Source organism: Dromiciops gliroides, chromosome 5 (assembly GCF_019393635.1).
Source record: "Dromiciops gliroides isolate mDroGli1 chromosome 5, mDroGli1.pri, whole genome shotgun sequence".
NCBI lineage: Eukaryota > Metazoa > Chordata > Mammalia > Microbiotheria > Microbiotheriidae > Dromiciops > Dromiciops gliroides.
Window position 1 is genome coordinate 162100853 of NC_057865.1, and position 19311 is coordinate 162120163.

Sequence of the window (19311 nt, forward strand, 5' to 3'; positions counted from 1 at the left end):
CACCTAGCTGCCCCAAGGAAGCTCTAATATCTTAATGGCCCTCTTTACTCTCATATTTTGGGTTGGGGAGGGGGAAACATGCCCATAGAGGCTGACCATCTGTGGAATATTTTGTCCTCTCCCTCCTTCTCCCCTCCCCTTTTCTCTTTCTCCTCATTACATGAGGCATGAGAAGACAAAACAAAGTGCTAGGTAAGGTGTGAAAAATAAAACTGTTGCCAATCACAGGAACTAGAGAAGATAAAAGCATCATTTCAGTTGAGTGTTGAAGGACCAACAGAAGCTCATTTGGGCAGAGAAGGGAGGGAGATGCCCCAGGTACTAGGAAAAGAGATTACCTGTGCGCTTTTGCTTCCTGGCCCACAAGGAATACAGGCTTCCTTGCCATAGACCTGATGTATGGACAGGTAGGTGTCAGGTGGACATTCCTTGCACTGGTTGGTCTCTTTCTCAATGTAGTGCCCGGGTGGACAGGGCACACACGATGAACCTGACTGTTGAGAACCCAGGGCACAGGCCCGGCAAGATGACGCCACTCCATCAACTGCATTTGTAGTTGTGATAGAATAGATCTTCACCATGTCATTAATAAACCGTCTACTCTGGAAGGAGAACAGAGAACAATGACTCCTTTCTTAGGACAAGAGCATGCCACCTAGTTACCTGTTTAAGAATGACATTACCAAAAAAAAAAAAAACACCAGAATCACAATGCCACCTTCCAGGGCAAGGTGACTAGCCATGGAAGGTTGTTTCTCCTTTTCACTTTTTTTGAATTAGAGCAATTACAATGCTCTAATAACCCCAGATCTGGAGAAATTGAGTTCCTGAGATTTAATTTCTGTGGTTAGCTGAGGGTTACAATAAACAGAGCACTGAAACTAGAGTTATACTGAGTCATTTCAGTTGTGTCCAACTCTTCGTGGTCCCATTTAGCAGTTTTTCTTGGCAAAGATACTGGAGTGATTTTGCCATTTCCTTCTCTAGCTCATTTTTTTTGAGTGGGACAATGAGGGTTAAGTGACTTGTCCAGGGTCACACAGCTAGTAAGTGTCAAGTATCTGAGGCCAGGTTTGAAATCAGGTCCTTCTGAATCCAGGGCTGATGCTTTATCCACTATGCCACCTAGCTGCCCCCTCTAGCTCATTTTTATAGAAGAGAAAACTGAGGTAAAGAGGGTTAATTGACTTGCCCAGAATTACATAGCTAGAAAGTTCCTCAGGACAAATTTGAACTCAGGAGGCCCAGCACTCTATCCACTGTGTCACATAGTTGCTGAGTCAGAAAGAACTGAGATCAAATTTGGCCTCAGATACTTACTAGCTACGTAACCCTGAACTAGTCACTTAACCTGTTTGCCTCGGTTTACTCAATGGTAAAATTAATTTCCTCAACTATAAAACGAAGAAAACAAGAGCACTTACCTCACAAGGATGTTCTGAGGATAGAATAAGATAATATTTATAAAAAGTGCTCAGCACAGTGCCTGACACATAGGAGATGCTCTGAAAAATACATATTTGCTTCTCTTCCTGCCATGAGAGAATCCTAATGTGAATAAACTCAAGTACATCTATAGACCTCAGGACCAAAAGAGCTTTTAATACTGGAACAGACCTTATACCCCTTTACATATCTTGTATCTTTATGTTGTCTCTACTAATAAACAGCTTCCTAAAGGCCACAAAGTTGTTGTTTTTTAATTTGTCTTTTTTTTTAAATCTCCCACACTTTGTATAGTGCCTGGCACACTGAGTGCTGAATAATTGTTTGTTGACTAACTGACTAATAATGCAGCCAGCCCTGGATTCAGGAAGTCCTGAGTTCAAATCTGACCTCAGACACTTGACACTTACTAGCTGTGTGACCCTGGGCAAGTCACTTAACCCCCATTGCCCCACAAAAAAAGAAAGAGTAGGGAAAGTTTCTTCTTGAGAGTTCTCAATGTCAAAAAAATCATAAGAACAGTTAAAAAAATAATACAACTATAAATAACCAACTTTAAGATTTGCCATGGGTTTTATAGCCATCAATTCATTTGATCTCACAATGAACTGATGGAGAAGGTACTTCCAACATTCTTGTTCTCATTCTATAGATAAGAAAATTGAGGCTAGGCCAAACAACTATTGCCACACAGCTAGGGAGTATCAGAGGAGGTATCTGAATTCAAGTCCTCCTAACCAAGTCCAGCATTCTATTCTCTGTGGCAAGCTACCAGAAACAAAAGCATTTATTGGCATAGCATGAGGCAGTATGATCTAGTAGATAGAACACTGGACCAGGAATCAAGGTAGGATTGAAGCTCTTTCTGTCACTAATTAGCTCCATGATTTGGGTCCATTAACAGCATCTATGAGTCTCAGTTTTCTAGCTACAAAAGAGCAGGGAGAGGCTCACAAAGCTCATCCTATAATACATATCACATTGTGGTCATTTGTTCTTTTTTCTTCAAGAGGACCATGACATCAGGGTCATGTCATGACTTGCAATGAATTGGTCTTAAGTAAAGCAGAGCTGGGCAAAGTCACCAGCCTCACTCTCTCCTCCAGAGTTATCTGGGTCCAGTGGCAAGATACAGATCAAGAGAACTGGAGATGGCCCCATATAGTGGGAGACCTTGGTCTTTTTAAGCTAAGGTGTTTCACAGGTCACAGTTTGCCTGAAGCAACACCCATCCAATGATTAAGGATAGGGAAGAAATGAGGCAAAGAATGCCCTCTTTTACTTAGTCAAAGAAAAATTATATCCATCAGTTAAGGGATGGGGAAGAAGACCCACAGGGTTTCTAGCCAAAATAGAGCTATGAGGTTCCTTAGAAGTCACCAAGTCCAATCCTCTTCACTTTATTTATTTTTTTAATTAATTAATTAATTAATTAATTAATTGTTTATTTATTTTGATGAGGCAATTGGGGTTAAGTGATTTGCCCAGGGTCACACAGCTAGTGAGTCTTAAGTGTGAGGCAGGATTTGAACTCAGGTCCTCCTGAATCCAGGGCTGGTGCCCTATCCACTGTGCCACCTAGCTGCCCCCCAATCCCCTTCACTTTAAAAGTGAAAAAAATTGAAGTCCAAAGAGATGAACAATTTGCCAAGATGGGACAAGTAGCAGAGTACTGTTAGAACCCAGTTCTTCTAACTCCAAATTCTTTCCTCCAACCCCTGTCACACTGCCACTACCAGATGAATTAAATGTGAAACAGACTATTCTGGGTACCTTAAATGACCAAGAAAGACAGCGCTATGTAGATCCTGAAAGGGTAGCTGGCACTTACATCTTGACCCTGATTTGTTCTCTGGAAGGCCCATGTAAATGTGAATGTTGCATTCTTGAAGATGATGTGGGTGTAAGCTTGTTTTTCTTTGGTTCCACCCCAGGATTCCACCACGTTGGTATTTTTTCTATTAATATCCTAAAATACATTGGGAATAATATATACATTAACACAGACTCAGTCTTAATATAATTTCATTATATTAAATAAAGATATATATGTAATATATGTGAATAACAGAATTCAGAAAATGTATGTGTATTCAGTGTATCCCCAAAGTCTTATTGCAATTTTAAACTACTAAAGCTTAAAAACGAACTAAGATATTAAACTAAGATATAAAAAAATATTTTAGGAAGATTCTATGTATACACAATTAGATGAAAGAATGAATGAACGTATGAATAAATAAATGAATAAATGAAAAAAGTATTCTTAGGCACTATGTGCCAGGCACCATAGTAAAACCTCAGGACACCATGATTATTAAATGAGTTGTACTTTTAAATGCTTTGAACAGGGACCACATTCATAAAGTTCCAGGTCTCTTAAATTCTCTCAAGACTACACAAGTATGGGACTATCTATAAACATCAGAACCTATAAATCAGAATACTTGTTATTAAAGTTGCCTCTCAAAACTTTAGCAAAGTAGAAGATGTTTGTTGTTGTTCAGTCATGTACAATTCTTCATGACCTCATTAGGATTTTCTTGGCAAAGATACTGGAGTAGTTTGCCATTTCCTTCTCTAACTCATTTTACAGATGAAGAAACTAAGGCAAACAGGGTTCCAGGGTCACAGAGCTAATAAGTGTCTGAGGCCAGATTTGAACTAAAGAAAATTACTCTTCCTGACTCCAGGCTCAGCACTCTGGCCACTGTACCACCTACCTGCAAAAAGTGTTTAGTTTAAGGGTATCTAGGTGGCACAGTGGATGAAGTACCGGCCCTGGATTCAGGAGGATCTGAGTTCAAATCTGACCTCAGACACTTGACACTTACTAGCTGTATGACCCTGGGCAAGTCACTTAACCCTCATCGCCCCAACAACAACAACAACAAGTGTTTAGTTTACAATAAAAATTTCAAGGATCTATACAATCATTAGTGTGGTTCTGCCCTCCATTGAAATAAACCAGAAGTCTTCTGTGACTTGGTGGAGGGTCTTTAAGAGTTCTGATGTCTTGAAAATTCATCACCTAGTGGCCCACTTGGTGATGAGTTTCCAAACTTAACTAGCTTAGTCCAAAGACAAAGGACATTTCTAGGCCCATACTGGAAGTCCTTCAACCTTGTTGGAAAGTGCCAGACATATTTTTCTAGCATAGCCTTACAAAACCCAAGGTTAATTCTATGCATGATGAGGGAAGGCTTTTTTTAAGTTTAAAAAAAAATAGAGGTGGGAAGTTTTAACCCAAATTTTACATAGGTAGAAAGGTAAAAACTTTAAAATTTTTTTTGGAAAACATAGACAAATGGACTTAAGTAATTCAGTTGACCAAATTTATACTCCCTAGGTAACACAAATTTTGTTCTCCTTGCTGCTGTTGGACAGATGCTTCAGATTTCTGAACCTTAATCGCAATAATTAACACAGTTATCCTTTCCATATTATAGGGATTAGGGGAGCAGTACCCCCATCATCTAGAAAATCCACATAAAATTTTTGCCCCCCCCCACTTCATACCAGAGAAGAAGTCTGAATTATTATGGCATTAAAACATAAAATGTGATATAGTATTATATAATACTACAGACATCTTTCATGCATTTCTGAGTTTCTAAACTTTCTCTGTGTCATCTGCTAGCCTTTGCAGCTTCCTCAACACTCCCCCAAAAATCCCATTTAATTTCTTATGCTGACCTGCAATACACCGAAATCTGGGGAAAGTCGTGATGTAGAAGGGATAATTTTATATTTTTAAAGTCTTACGAATGTTTTGTCTGAAGGCTTTAGACAGACAATTTTGGAATTCAGATTTGGAGGTGTTCTGGAATATACAAATCCCATCTGCAATATGTTCCACAGTTTTTCTACAAAGTCAATTAATTGAGAGTGTGATATCATACATATATTATACAATGATCACTTTCACTGAAATAAGTAAAAGCAAGTGAAATTAAATGTAGAGCTGGAAGAGACCTCAGAGACCATCAAGTTCAATCTTCTGGTTTTACAGATGAGGAAACAAGCCCAGGAAAATGAAGTGACTTGCCCAAAGCATCTGATAGAGTACTGGGCCTAGAGTCAGAAAGACCCGAGAGCAAATGCAGCTGCAGACATTTACTAGATTGTAACTCTGGCCACAGTCATTCAACCTCTGCCTCAATTTCTTCAACTGTAAAATGTGGATAATAAAAAACAACTACCTCCCAAGGCTGTTGTAAAAAAAAAAAATGGAATGATATCTATTAAGTGCTTAATATAGTGCCTAACAGATGCTAGATGCTAATTAAATGTTTATTCTCTTTCCATCCCTTCCCAAGGTCGCATAGTAAATGCCAGAGGCAGAATTTGAACTAAGGTCCTTTGTCTCTAGAGCCAGTGTTCTTTCTACCTCCAGAGTGCAGCCTTTGGTATACACAGCTATCTCCACTCTCTTCCCTTTTTTCCTCCTAGCTTCTGTTTTTCTGTATATTTTTGTTTGTAACTGGGTTGGGAGTATATTTGGTATGACTGAGAAAGGAAGGATTGATAGTTAAGTGGTAACTACCACTTGATGGAAGACCAAAGCTTAATCCTCTTATTCTTTTACCAAAAAAAAATAGCATCTTAAATCTATGGAAAGCATTATGGCTATAGAAGTCTATATACATTCTTTTTCATGTCTCACATTGTATATATATGCATGTATGTGTATATGTGTGTGTATGTATATATGCACATACACAAATATAACTTCCTCTGCCTCATGGCTCATGTATCTGTGAGGTAAGTAGTACAAAATATCATCTCCGTTCCACAAAAATTAATTTTACAAGATGACTTGACTTGGCCAACACCACACCTAGTAAGTAGAAAGATATGGCCTTTAGGCCAGGTCTTCACGGTCAAGATACAATGTTTTTTCCATGCTGTGTCTCAATGATACAATCAATCAAGTCATCTGGTTATGCAGAGTATTTTTGCTCCTGGATAGAGGCAAGAGAAAATCTTTTTTTATAAAAGTATTAACTACCTAGTATTTGTTATGATCAAATTATCAAAGTACTGTTTTTATGAACTATCTCTGATGATATGGAAATTATTATTAAAGACAATCCTTTTTAATGACAAAATGAGATTTTTCCTGAATATTTCAAGATCAAACTGTGGCAGAGAAGAATAATTCGCACCCATATACTTATTTGATAAAACGTCATCTTTGGTTAAGTAATATGCTCTACCTTCACTGAAGTTATTAAACTAGAGATAAATGTTTAAAATTCTATACCTCTAATATTTCAAAGGAGAAACCCAAACACAGTCCATAATTCCTAGAACATATGATAAAAGTTTGGGATTAAATCTAACCTCTCTCTCTCACCTCTTATGTAAAGGACTTTCTACTCCTACAACAACCTTGAGCAAGTCAATTAACCCCAACTACCTTAAAACACCCAGGCCATCTCCACTTGTGTAATAACATATCTGGTCTTTGTACCCAGATGGCTTCAGAGGAGAAAGTGAGGCTAGTGACTTTGCACACTTAAATCCAATTCATTGCAAGTCATCACATCTATTGTGGTCCTCTTCGAGAATAAAGGACAAACAACAACAACAACAATTTCTACAAGTTTGGGGGCAGTAAGGTAATGCAGTGGATAAAGTATGGGGCCTGGAGTCAAGAAAACTCATATTTCTTCCAGTTTAAATCTGGTCTCAGACACTTACTAGCTGTGTGACCCATGGGCAAGTCACAACGCTGTTTGCCTCAGTTTCTTCATCTGTAAAATGAGCTGGAGAATGAAATGGCAAATCCCTCCAGTATCTTTGCCAAGAAAACCCCAAATGGGGTCATGAAGAGCCAGACAAAGCAACTCAGCAATATTTGAGGCAGCTAGATGGCACTGTAGATAGAGCACTAGCCCTGGAATCAGGAGATCTAAGTTCAAATTCAGTCTCTGACACTTACTAGCTATGTGGCCCTGGGCAAGTCACTTAACTCTGCTTCAGTTCCTCATCTGGACAATGTGCTGGACAACAAAATGGCAAACCTCTTCAGAACCTTTGCCAAAAAAACCCCAAATGGAGTCATGAAGAGTCAGATGGCACTGAACAACAAGTTTGATATCCATCTTCTCCTCTCTAGTCTTATTGCCACTAACCTCATTACAACTATTCTAATATCCTCCTAACAAGTCTTCCTGCCTTTCTGTGTTCCAATCTATCTTTCATAAAACTGTCATATTAATCTTGCTTTTGCATAAGTTTTATCATGTTTCTCCTTGGATCAAAATCCATCAGTGATTCCTTCCTGCTTACTGAGTACTGTTTAAAATTCTTAGCTTGGGGCAGCTAGGTGGCACAGTAGATAGAGCACTGGCCCTGGAGCCAGGAGTACCTGAATTCAAATCCGGCCTCAGACGCTTGACACTTACTAGCTGTGTGACCCTGGGCAAGTCATTTAACCCCAATTGCCTCACTAAAAATAATTAATTAATTAATTTAAAATTTAAAATAAATTTAAAAATTTAAATTCTTTGCTTGTCATTCAAGACCTTCTTCAATCTGCCTTTCCAATTATATCTTGTATCAGGGCAGCTAGGTGGCACAGTGGATAAAGCACTGGACCTGGATTCAGGAGGACCTGAGTTCAAATCTGGCCTCAGACACTTGACACTTACTAGCTGTATGACCCTAGGCAAGTCACTTAACCCTCATTGCACTGCCCCCCCCCAAAAAAAGCCTAAGCAATAGCCAATTATATCTTGTATCATCCCTCTCCAAGCACTCCAGAACCAGCCAAACTGCTGCCCTCTGAACTTACATTGTGATTCCCTTCCTCCATGTCTATGTAAACACTATTCTCCACACTTGGAATGCCCTGTTATCTCTCTCTTTGACAGTTCAATTCCTGATCATTCTTTAAAGTCCAACTCAAATACCACTAAAATCCACTATTAAAAGCCTTCCTTGCTCTCTCTTCCTACCATACACTCTCTCTCTCCCCTCTCTCCCACTGTCCAAAACAACCTTCCTCCTGACTTCACAAAATACTTCACTTTATACCAAGTATCAGTGTACACCATAGTTATCCATGTGTCTTCTTCCCTTACTAGACTGTAAAGTCCTTACCCTCACTGAGCTTATCTTAATAATTTTACATTTGCCTAGAACACTTCTACATACAATAGAAGCTTAATTAATGCTTCTTGAATGGGAAAGGAGGAGGGAGGAGAGAAGGGAACAGGAAAGAGTATTAAATAGAGTGTTAGATATGGAATCAGGAAAACTTTGGTTCAAAACACACCTTTTTTCCCTACCTACTACATGACATCTGAGTTCCAGGCAACTCCTGACTTTCTGACCCCCTTAGCAGTGTCATGAAGCCTCAAGACCTTCTCAGAATAATATTTTTAAATGTATAAAATATAGTACATAGAGTTACAAAAAATACTAATTATAGTTAAATAGAATTTTATATGTATCCATACATATATGTATCTGTATACATATATACACGTGTATATACTTGTAAATATATATGTGGTATATATTGTATATATTTACATACACATATTTGAAACCAAGCTCATGGACTTCAGATTAAGAACTGCTCTGAGTTTTATCTACTAAGCAATAGATTGGCTTTGATCTTCTTCAGTCAAAGGGATGATCACAAACCCTTGCCACATTGACTGGAAACAATTTAGAAGTTGAACCAAAATACAAACTTACTTAATCTAACAAATTATTATCCTCCACAATAAAGACCACTGTTTTATTAATTTGTCATCATTAGTCATAGGACAGATACACTGGCCAAGAGCCATTTTCTGTCTGATCATCATTAAAGAGAGAGAAATGAGCAGATTGTGCCCAAGATAATATATCTATATTCCACCTCACAACTGAGACATGACTTTTGTCTGCTTCTCTAATACTCTCCACTCTCTAAATTCTTTTCTATCCTCCATTCATTTTACTTTTCTTTTTGGTGCTCTTATTTCTATCTCTACTTAATCATATCATTCCACCCACATCCACTTCTATCTTCCAGGTTTCTGATAGGAGTGTGGGTTGAAGTATAGCAAAGGCAAAGGGAGGCAAAGCAAGGCAAAGAGAGAATATTTACTACCCTCATGTTTTCAATTTTTTTCACTAGGGGTACAAGCCCATTAGTGACTTTTAGCTCTTCTGGAATTCTAAAATTGACTCACACATGAATGGCATTTTTATCACTGAAAAAATTCAGTCCCAATTATGGAAAACACCAAGAAAAAAAAACAGAAAAATAAAAAAATAAAAATACATGAGTTCTGCATATTTGAATAGCAATGAAATCCCCACTTGAAATATAGTAGCAAGCTTAGTCATGTGCTTTGGAAAGATGCTCTTTTCACTCACCACCATGAAGTACAGCACACAGTCTGCTGAACAGATGGTCTCAAAAATAAAACTTATCCTTCCGAGTTCAGAACCTGTGGCTCCCGTCATGGATGTTGGAGGCCTATTTGCCAAAGCAGAAAGGCAATATTTACAATGTGTTCCCAATACAATTTGGAGATAAATTGGGCTCGAGTTTTTAGTGAAAACGAAAGCCAAAAAACTTCAGTTCCATTGACCTCCTGCTGTTACTCATTCCATTTCTGCCTCTCACTGTGTTTAGTGCTAATTGTAATAAAAAGTATCATAGACTCCTAGAAACCCATGGTAAAATGTGGCTGTTTGCCATTCTTAGTGCAAATGACACCATCATACATGGAAACATCTGAAAACATAATCATGGGATAAAGCTTCTCTGACCTCTGAAAAGGGCCCGACATCAACAAGGGCTAAACAAGACAAATTGGGAGTGACTGATTTACACACGCTGCCATCATAAATTAAGAACACAGTTGAGAAAAGACATAAATATTCTCACAGCTAGCTCTAACAAATAACTCATTCTGTCTCTCTAAAGCATCAACAAATTCTTATTACTGCAGCATTTTAGACATAATAGTCCAGCTGTTGCTTCCGCAAATTAAATAATGACTAAAGAAAGACTAGCAGTTAAAATAGTCTCTGATTATTGATGCTATAAAATAGTTTGTAAATAATTATCTTGTGGTTACTATTTCTCAATAAATTTAATTAGTACACCGAGTATTACCGTATTAACAGATATAAGGATTTTCTCTTTAAGTATTCCTAAGGGAAAGGAGGTACAAAAATTCTAAAGATCAGTGAATCAGTCATTTTCCTTACTTAAATCCTGGGATATGCAAGTTTAAGATCAGATAATCATTATCCGAGCCTCCTGCCCCACTTTGGATGTGGTCTCCTGCGACCTCCCAACCTGCAAATATAAGAGCCAAATTCATATGTTTATTAAGAAGAATGAAATGTAGAATGATTTAGTGATAAAGATATAGAGAGTGAGCCTTGGGGGTCAGGAATACCTCTGTCCAAGACCTATCACTGACACATGCTGTCTATGAACCTGGAAAATTTTCTAAGATTATTAGCTGCCAGACTTTTGTAGATTGGCATAAATGGAGAGACATTTTCCTCCTAAATTTCCTAAACTAATGGCATTCCACATCTCAGCCACAAACCTCCCAAAAAAATAAGAATAGTAGGACCAATTCACATGTAATTTTATAGTTTACTAAATGTTTCCCTTATAACAACCCTATAAGGTAGATTTTCTTTTTTAAAAATTTAACAACTATTTATTAAGCACCTACTATGCATCAGGTACTATGCTAGAAGCTTTACAAATAACATCTCTTTTGGTCCTCATAACAACCCTGAGAGGTAGATGTTATTATCCTAATTTTACAAATGAGGAAACTGAGGCAGTCAATGATTAAGTGACTTACCCAGAATCACAAAACTACCAGCAGTCTATCCATTGCACCAACTAGCTGTCCCTCATAGTTAATACCAATGTTATTATCCCAGTTTTACAGATGAAGAAACAGAGGCTCTCAAGGGTTTGGTGAACCATCCAAAATTCCCCAATGAGCTGAGTGGCAGAGCTCAGAATTAAACTTGGGTCTTCTAGTTCTGAATGCAATGGTCTTTTCACTATATAATTTAGACAATAACCACAAGATTCATCATGGAATGTTAGAGCTAAAAAGACCTTAGCAGTTGTTGACTAGGGGCAGAGCCAAAATGGCAGAGGAAAGGCAGTGACTTAGCTGAGCTCTCTCCAAGACCCCTCCAAATACTTTCAAATAATGCCATAAGACAATTCCTAGAGCAGCAGAACCCACAAAAGGACAGAGTAAAATCATTTTCCAGTCAAAGACAACTCAGAAGGTTGACACGAAAGGTACCAGGGTGAGAGTGAAGTGCAGCCTAGCACAGGCCATGCCAATGCAGATCTAGCCCCAGCCCAGCCCCAGCCCCAGTGAACCAGAACTCAGGAGCCTGGGAATCAGCTGCCACAGCAGGTACTTCTGAAACTCAGACTGTGGTCACAGTCTTGGGTGGCATTCCTAGGATGGGGAGGAGCACAATCACACAAGACCTTGCAGCCACAGTGGAGCAGGATTCTGTTCTGGCTTCCAGAGCAGAGAAGCAGACCTGTGGTTGCTTGCAGACCAGAGCACAGGCCAGAAGAGTGGTGAACATACCTCTCCTTAAATCATACCACCTTGGAAGAACTAAGGACTTACAAATTCCTAGAAGTATCTTAGAGAACAGCTCCTCAAACTCCCTAAGCTTGACTTACAAATTCCTAGAAGTATCTTAGAGAACAGCTCCTCAAACTCCCTAAGCTTGGGACAGTGCACCTTCCATCCTGGAAGCAGTGCCCCACTTTAATAAAAGGACCTTAGCTATGGTATCCTTTAGTCCAACCCCATTTTGCAGATGGGAAAACTGAGGCCCAGAGAAGTTAAGGGAATTACACAAGGTCACAAAGCCAGTTCATGGCACAGCTGGGATCAGTATGCAAGTTTCTATATTCCCAGATCACTTACATCCACTCTAGCATTCTTTTTCTTCTCATCAAATAAATGCCCATTTCCTAAAAAAATAAAACTACCTACAAAAAATTAATTTCTACATACTGAATGTCCCCATGCAATGACTTCAAATGAGTTTAAAAAGATCATCAGCAATCATTAGACTCAAAGTTAACAACTCCTGAAGTGGAAGTGTACCACCCATCAACCTCAGCTGCAAAGTAAATGCTGTGTTTAAAGGCTCCCTGATACCAACAAAGATATTTTTCATAAAATTCCCTATGAGAAAATAGTTAAAGTTTTGCTTTGAAAATAAAAACTTTCACAAGAAAGCTAATAGTTCTGTACCTCTACAAAGCCTATATTTTCTAAAGTAAAACCAATTTCCTTTCCAAATTCTAATGTACTACACTGGCAATCTCATTCTAAATCAACACTGATAAGGAGAAATTTGAAGCTGTCTAATGGATTTGGCAGAGGATAGGAATGTTCAGCTAAAAGATAAATAACTGGGGCTGGAAGTTCTGTAGTGGGCTGGTGTAATCGTTGGACTCTGGCTGCCTAACAGTGAGGATTGGGGAGAGGGGCTGCCCTCTGTACAATAGAGCTGCACTCAGCTGCCACACTCAATTTGGAAAGGGCAGAATGAGTGGTAATAACCTGCACTTATACTGAGCTTTAGAGTTTACAGAGCTCTTTCCTCACAATCAAATAGGTTAGGTAAGGAGTGAAAATGTGCTAACCCCAATTTACAGCTATGGAAATGTGAGCTCAGCGATATTAACTGACTTGTTCCATAAACAGACAGCTAATAAATGCGGAAGCCAGGATTGTTTTACTTCTTGACAACTAAATCCGGTAGTTTGTTGTGGTTTTTTTAAACTATGTCAGGCTGCCAACACTAGGGGAGGGAAGGCAGAAGATGAAGAGAGGAGAGGAAAAGAGGGAGGAAGGGGTGGGGGAAGGGAGGAAGGAAGAGGAAAGGGGAGGAGGGAAGGGGAGGGAGGAGGAAGCAAAAGGAGGAAGGGGAGGAAGGAGAAAGAAGAGAAAGAGAGGAGAAGGGAGAGACAGAAGAGATTGGCAAGGGAGGAGAGAAGGGAGAGGGAGAAAGACAAAGTCAGAGACAGAAAGACAGAGACAGAGCAACAGAGAGGAACAGAGAGAGAGATGAAAGCCAAAGAGATAGAGATAGAATCTGAGACAGAGAGACAAAAAGAGAAATACAGAAGGAGAGAGGCAGGGAAGGAGAGACAGAGAGGGAGGGAGGAAGGGAGGGAGGGAGGAAGGAATGGTAAGAGAGACAGAGATAGAGAAGGAAGGAGAGGGGGAGGGAAAGGGGAAGAGAGATAATGAAGACCCTTCTCATGGAGCATGAGGGGATTTCCCCTTCTTAGCTGACAAAATAGAGTAAGCCAAGAAAGATCCAACTGGGCCACTGATAATCTACTAGTCTGTTCAAGTTGCTTGGAGTTGAAAGGAGGAAGAACTGAGAGGAAGACAAAAAACGTAAGCATTTAGAATAGCATAATTAATGGGCAAAGACAAATGGATATGAATTTAATAAAGGACCACAGAGGCTGCTCCACCAATGTACATGTTTGATTATTACACCAAGCTCCATTAAAACACAGACATCAATACTATACAAGCCAGGTCATGTAAGAGTCCAAAAAACACTCAAGTTTTCTCCAACAGCAATTGCTCCCTAAACCTTATTTCTTCTTCCTCCAACACAGTAGATAAGCTAGAACATGAGCTACTCCTATGTCCCATTAACCCCATTGTACAAAAGACACCAAAGCCCCTATATTTTACAAAGACCTAACTTAAGTCTTCTCCAACTTTTCAAATGACTATTTTCAAAATCTAGACTGCTCCGCACAAAGTCCTTAATCATCTGAGCAGATCTAACAGATGCCCACTTGTTTGGGCACTGGAAATAAGTAGCTTTTATGAAGGACTAACTGTTAGTCCATCACTTTTCAGCTTTTCAAGCTGCTGCCTGAGTAATAAAAGGATAGAAATTGGGATGGACCTGCGATTTCATTGGTATAGGGAAACCCTGAGTATGGAAGCTCCCTCTACTTACTGAGGTAGCATACATTTATAGTTGGAAGGAAACATGGAAGCTACTGAATCCAATGCTCTCATTTTACAGATAAGAAAACTGAGGTTGATATCTTCTGTGCAATTTGTGGACTTATATAGGCCTAGAGAACTGAAAAGTTAAGTGACTTACATCACACAAACAATATGTGCCAAAGATAAAACTTTTTTTTTTGGAGGGCAATGAGGGTTAAGTGACTTGCCCAGGGTCACACAGCTAGTAAGTGTCAAGTGTCTGAAACCAGATTTGAACTCAGGTCCTCCTGAATCCAGGGTGGGTGCTTTATTCATTGCACCACCTAGCTGCCCCCCCCAGAGGTAAAACTTGAACCCAGGTCTTCCTTATTTCAAGACCAGCTCTCTATCCACTCTTATCATAATAGTTTGTGTTTATGTAACACTTTACAAAGAATTTCACATATACTGTCTCATTTGGTCCTCAAAATAATCCTGTGAGGGAGATATTCTATGGATAGGATTATTGCCATCAATTTATAGATGAGGGTATCCATTCCATTCATTCACAAATTCATTCATCTATTCAATAAACATTTATTAAGCACTTCCTACATGACAGGCAATGTGCTGGGCACACTGTACTGTTCAGCCAGAAAAACTAGAACAGTATGAGGCTGCATCAAAAGAGGAAAAACTTTCAAAAATGAGGAAGTAACCCTGGTCAGACCACGTCTGAGTAGCAACCATTTAAGAAAGACATTGGAGGGGCAGCTAGGTGGCGCAGTGGATAGAGCACCGGCCCTGGAGTCAGGAGTATCTGAATTCGACTCTGGCCTCAGACACATAACACTTACTAGCTGTGTGACCCTGGGCAAGTCACTTAACCCCACTTGCCTCACTAAAAAAAAAAAAAAAAAAAAAGACATTGGTAAGATGGAGAGTGACTCAGAGAAGAATCACCAAGATGGTGCAAGTCTTGGATCCATATCATGTGAGGATCTATATTGCAGGAAGTAGAAATGCCTAGTCTGAGTAAGAGAGGCCTCAGAGAGGGCACTATAGCTATGTTCAAATATTCGAAGAGTTGTTCTTTTTGGCCCCAGAGGGTTGAATCAGGAGCCATGGAAAGATATTGGGGGAAAAAAAAAAGCTTCTTAAGAAATAAAGCTAGGGGGGCAGCTAGATGGCGCAGTGGATAGAGCACCGGCCCTGGAATCAGGAGTACCCGAGTTCAAATCCGGCCTCAGACATTTGACACTTACTAGCTGTGTGACCCTGGGCAAATCACTTAACCCTCATTGCCCCACAAAAAAAAGAATTAAAGCTATCCAAAACTGTAATGAGTCGCCTCAGGAGATAAAAAATTCTTTGCAATGGAGGTCTTCAAGCAGAGGTTGAATGATGACTTGTTGAGAGCTTTATAATGAGAATATGGTTTCAAATACAGGCTGAATTAAATGGCCACTAAGGTCCCTTCCAATGCTGGATTTCTGTGACTTACTAATATAATGTAATAAGTAGAATTCTGGACCTGGAATCAGGGGAGACTCCTGTCTCAACTGTGTGATCATGAATCAATCAAAATATCTCTGATTCAAATTTTTCTCATCAGTAAAAGGGGATACCACCTCTGGAACTTACTTCATGGTGTTATTGGAAGGATAAGGACTAGATTTTGGTTTCAAAGGTATGGGGAACTCATTAGGGAGAAAATTTCTGGCTAAGAGAATCAAGTATGGCAAATGGACAAAGTGGCATTTGAGCAAGGTCTTTCAAACTAGTAATTGGCAGAGATTTGGGGGAAGACGTCTTGCACAGAGGAAAGGTCAGTATGATGCACTTATAGGATATTGTGTAGTTTCATTTTCTTGGTTCTTGTTTTGTTTCCTGAAGGTGGGAGATTGGAACATAGAGCATCTGAAGGGAGAATAGTGTGAAAAAAGGCTGGATATGAATACTGGAATGAGATAAAGGAAGTTCTTGAATGCCAGGCTGATGAACCTGGACTTTATGCAGTAGGCAATGCAGAACCACAAAGGGCAGCTAGACAGCACAGTAGATAGAGTGACCAGTCTGGAGTTGGGAAGACCTGAGTTCAAATCTAGTCTCAAACACGTACTGTGTGACCCTGAGCAAGTCACTTAACCGTGTTTGCCTTAATCCACCAGAGAAGGAAATGGCAAACCATTCCATCATCTTTGTCAAGAAAACCCCAAATGGTGTCACAAAGAGTTGGACACTACTAAAACAACTGAACAACAACAAACCATGAACTACACCTTTTCTGAGCAGAAGAGTGGTGATCATGTCCACAGGGATAGAGATTATTGAGACAGGGATTAGATGTGTAACTTCGCTGACATAGAAAACTCTCAGATAAAGAAACTCCCTCTATAACAATGCAGGTCAGCACCTTCTCTGAAACTCCAGAACACTGGAAAGTTAACAGACTCACCTTGGATCACACAGCCAGTACATATCAGGAACAAGATTTTAATTTGTCTTCCTTGTTCCAAGGCCAGTTACTACCCACTATCCCACACTGCCTTTTACAGGATTGTTGTGAGGAACAAAAGGGATAAAGGATATACAATGCTTTGTAAATTTTAAAGCTGTCTATAAATGTTCACAATCATTATTGATAAATTATTCATTGTTACTATTATTGATAAAGTATTAAATTTATTAATTATTATATTTATGCTAATTATTTTAATGACTAATAATTGTTATTAGTAAATGTGGTTTAAAGTCATCTTTTGTTTTTGTTAAAGTTCAATATTCACTCTACTATACACCTCCTCTCTTAAGCACTGAATTACATTTATGAGAAAATGAAACAATTTGTTACCATGATGGGGAAAAAAAAACATGGTTTTTTTCCACAACATCCAGGTTTGAAGTGATAGAAAATAGGAGTAAGACTATTCTAAGTCCCTGCTCACCACCATTTAATATGTTCATACAGGGATGAGGCAGAAAACAATTGCCTGTAATGGCTGACTATAACAAAAAGCTCTGAATTTGTACTCACCATTCATTCCATCACATTTTGAGTTTCCAACATTGAAGCAGGAGGTTTTCATATTGGCAGGCAGGATGTTCCACCATTTATATTCAAACCCCAGAGCAGGCTCTGTTCCTGCTGGGCATGGCTTGCAATCTAGGGGAAACAAGCATAGAGGAAGACAGTAACACCAACTATGCTGTGGTACCAAAAGTTCTCCCTCTTTCTTTCATCAGCATAATGTTTTAGTTTTGGGGTGAGGGATGGATTGAAAGGAGTGGGAGAAGAAGTTTCTAGAATCTTTTTTTTAAACATCATTATTTTTGTTGTTTGTTTTTTGTGTGTGAGGCAATTGGGGTTAAGTGACTTGCCTAGGGTCACACAGCTAGTAAGTGTCAAGTGTCTGAGGCTGGATTTGAACTCAGGTCCTCCTGACTCAGGGCCGGTGCTCTATCCACTGTGCCATCTAGCTGCCCCTAGAATCTCTTAAGTCCTTTTAGAGTCAATAACATTTCCCCAAAAAAGTCTGAAAAAACCCTTAAAAATACCAAGACAAAAAATATATATATTTGTTCACAACCAAAAGGGAAAAGACCAATGAGTTGCTTTTAAAAAAATATTTCTTCACTTAATTTCAATAAATTCCCCATCATAGAAAGATAAACCTTAATCATAAAGGCAACACACACACACACACACACACACACACACACACACACACACTTGCCATTTTAGTGGGATTTTCTTGCAAGTATCTGAAAACAAAAGTTTGTCCCCCTAACAAAACCTCCATGCAAAATCCCATTCAACACCTAACACATTCAATGATGTCTTTTCTTATGGTAGATTAAAGTGGAGCTATTTAAGATTGCATAGTCACATCTTTATTTTCTTTTAGTTAGCATCTTCCCCACTCCAAGTTTTTATTGATATAAGAATTATTTTGGCTTGAAGGGGCTTAGAAATAAATATAGCATTCAATTAATTTCAATTTAATGATCATTTATTAAGCGACTACATCGCGCGAGGCACAGGAACCAAGGGAAAAAAATTTGTTTTTAGAGCCAGAGGTCACAGAACTTGCTTTTTAGACAGATAGACAAACAGATAAGATTAAAAATTAAATGCTTTAGAAATATATTTATGTCTTCTATTTTATGTCTTTAAAATATATTCGGAAAAAGGGGTCCCAGGATTCATCAGGCTACCAAAGGGGTTTGTGACACAAGAACAATTAGAACCATTTTGCATTAGCTACAGATGGTCTCTCATCAAAGGATTTCTGTCAAGACTGCATTCTGGGGAGAGTCAAATTCCTACCCTGAGTTCCATCTGAAAATGTTCCAGGTGGACACGGTGTACAAGAAGATGAACCATTATTATAAAAGCCGGGGTTGCAGGGTGGACAATCCCTCTTCTCTCCAGAAGGGGGAAGCCTAACAGCATCTGAGAGGTCCTCCTGGCAGATCTTGGGCTCTATCCACTTGTACATTATCTGTGTCTGTAAGGAGAAGCATACAAGCCACCTATTAAGTCTCAATTATATTAAAATCCCAAACGCCTAAATTATTTCGGCTGAAACAGAGCTATGGCATAGTAAAATAAATGACAGGCTGTGGATACACTATACAAAGGCTGCCCCATAGTCAGAAAACAATGTTGAGTTATCCCTTCCACTTCACAACTTTCCCCATGGAGGTTATGATAAATTGCAAATTGGCATAAGAAATTAGATGGTAACTTGGAGGAGTTTTGCAGAAGCCACAGATGACACGTGAAAGCCAGCAAATAACACAAAAAGTTGAGAAATTCAGAAATGCAAAAAATATACATACAGTTTATATAATATCAACACAT

General features: G+C 39.0%; 1 protein-coding gene across 1 annotated transcript in view; it reads right to left on the reverse strand.

Annotated features, from left to right (window-relative positions):
* The window catches only part of ELAPOR2 (endosome-lysosome associated apoptosis and autophagy regulator family member 2), a 206617-nt gene that overhangs the window by 42130 nt on the left and 145176 nt on the right, over positions 1-19311 (reverse strand). Inside the window, 6 exon segments of the mRNA XM_043968893.1 lie at positions 339-602; positions 3278-3415; positions 9829-9931; positions 10672-10762; positions 17482-17610; positions 18775-18955. Of these exon segments, the coding sequence (XP_043824828.1) occupies positions 339-602; positions 3278-3415; positions 9829-9931; positions 10672-10762; positions 17482-17610; positions 18775-18955 (906 nt within the window).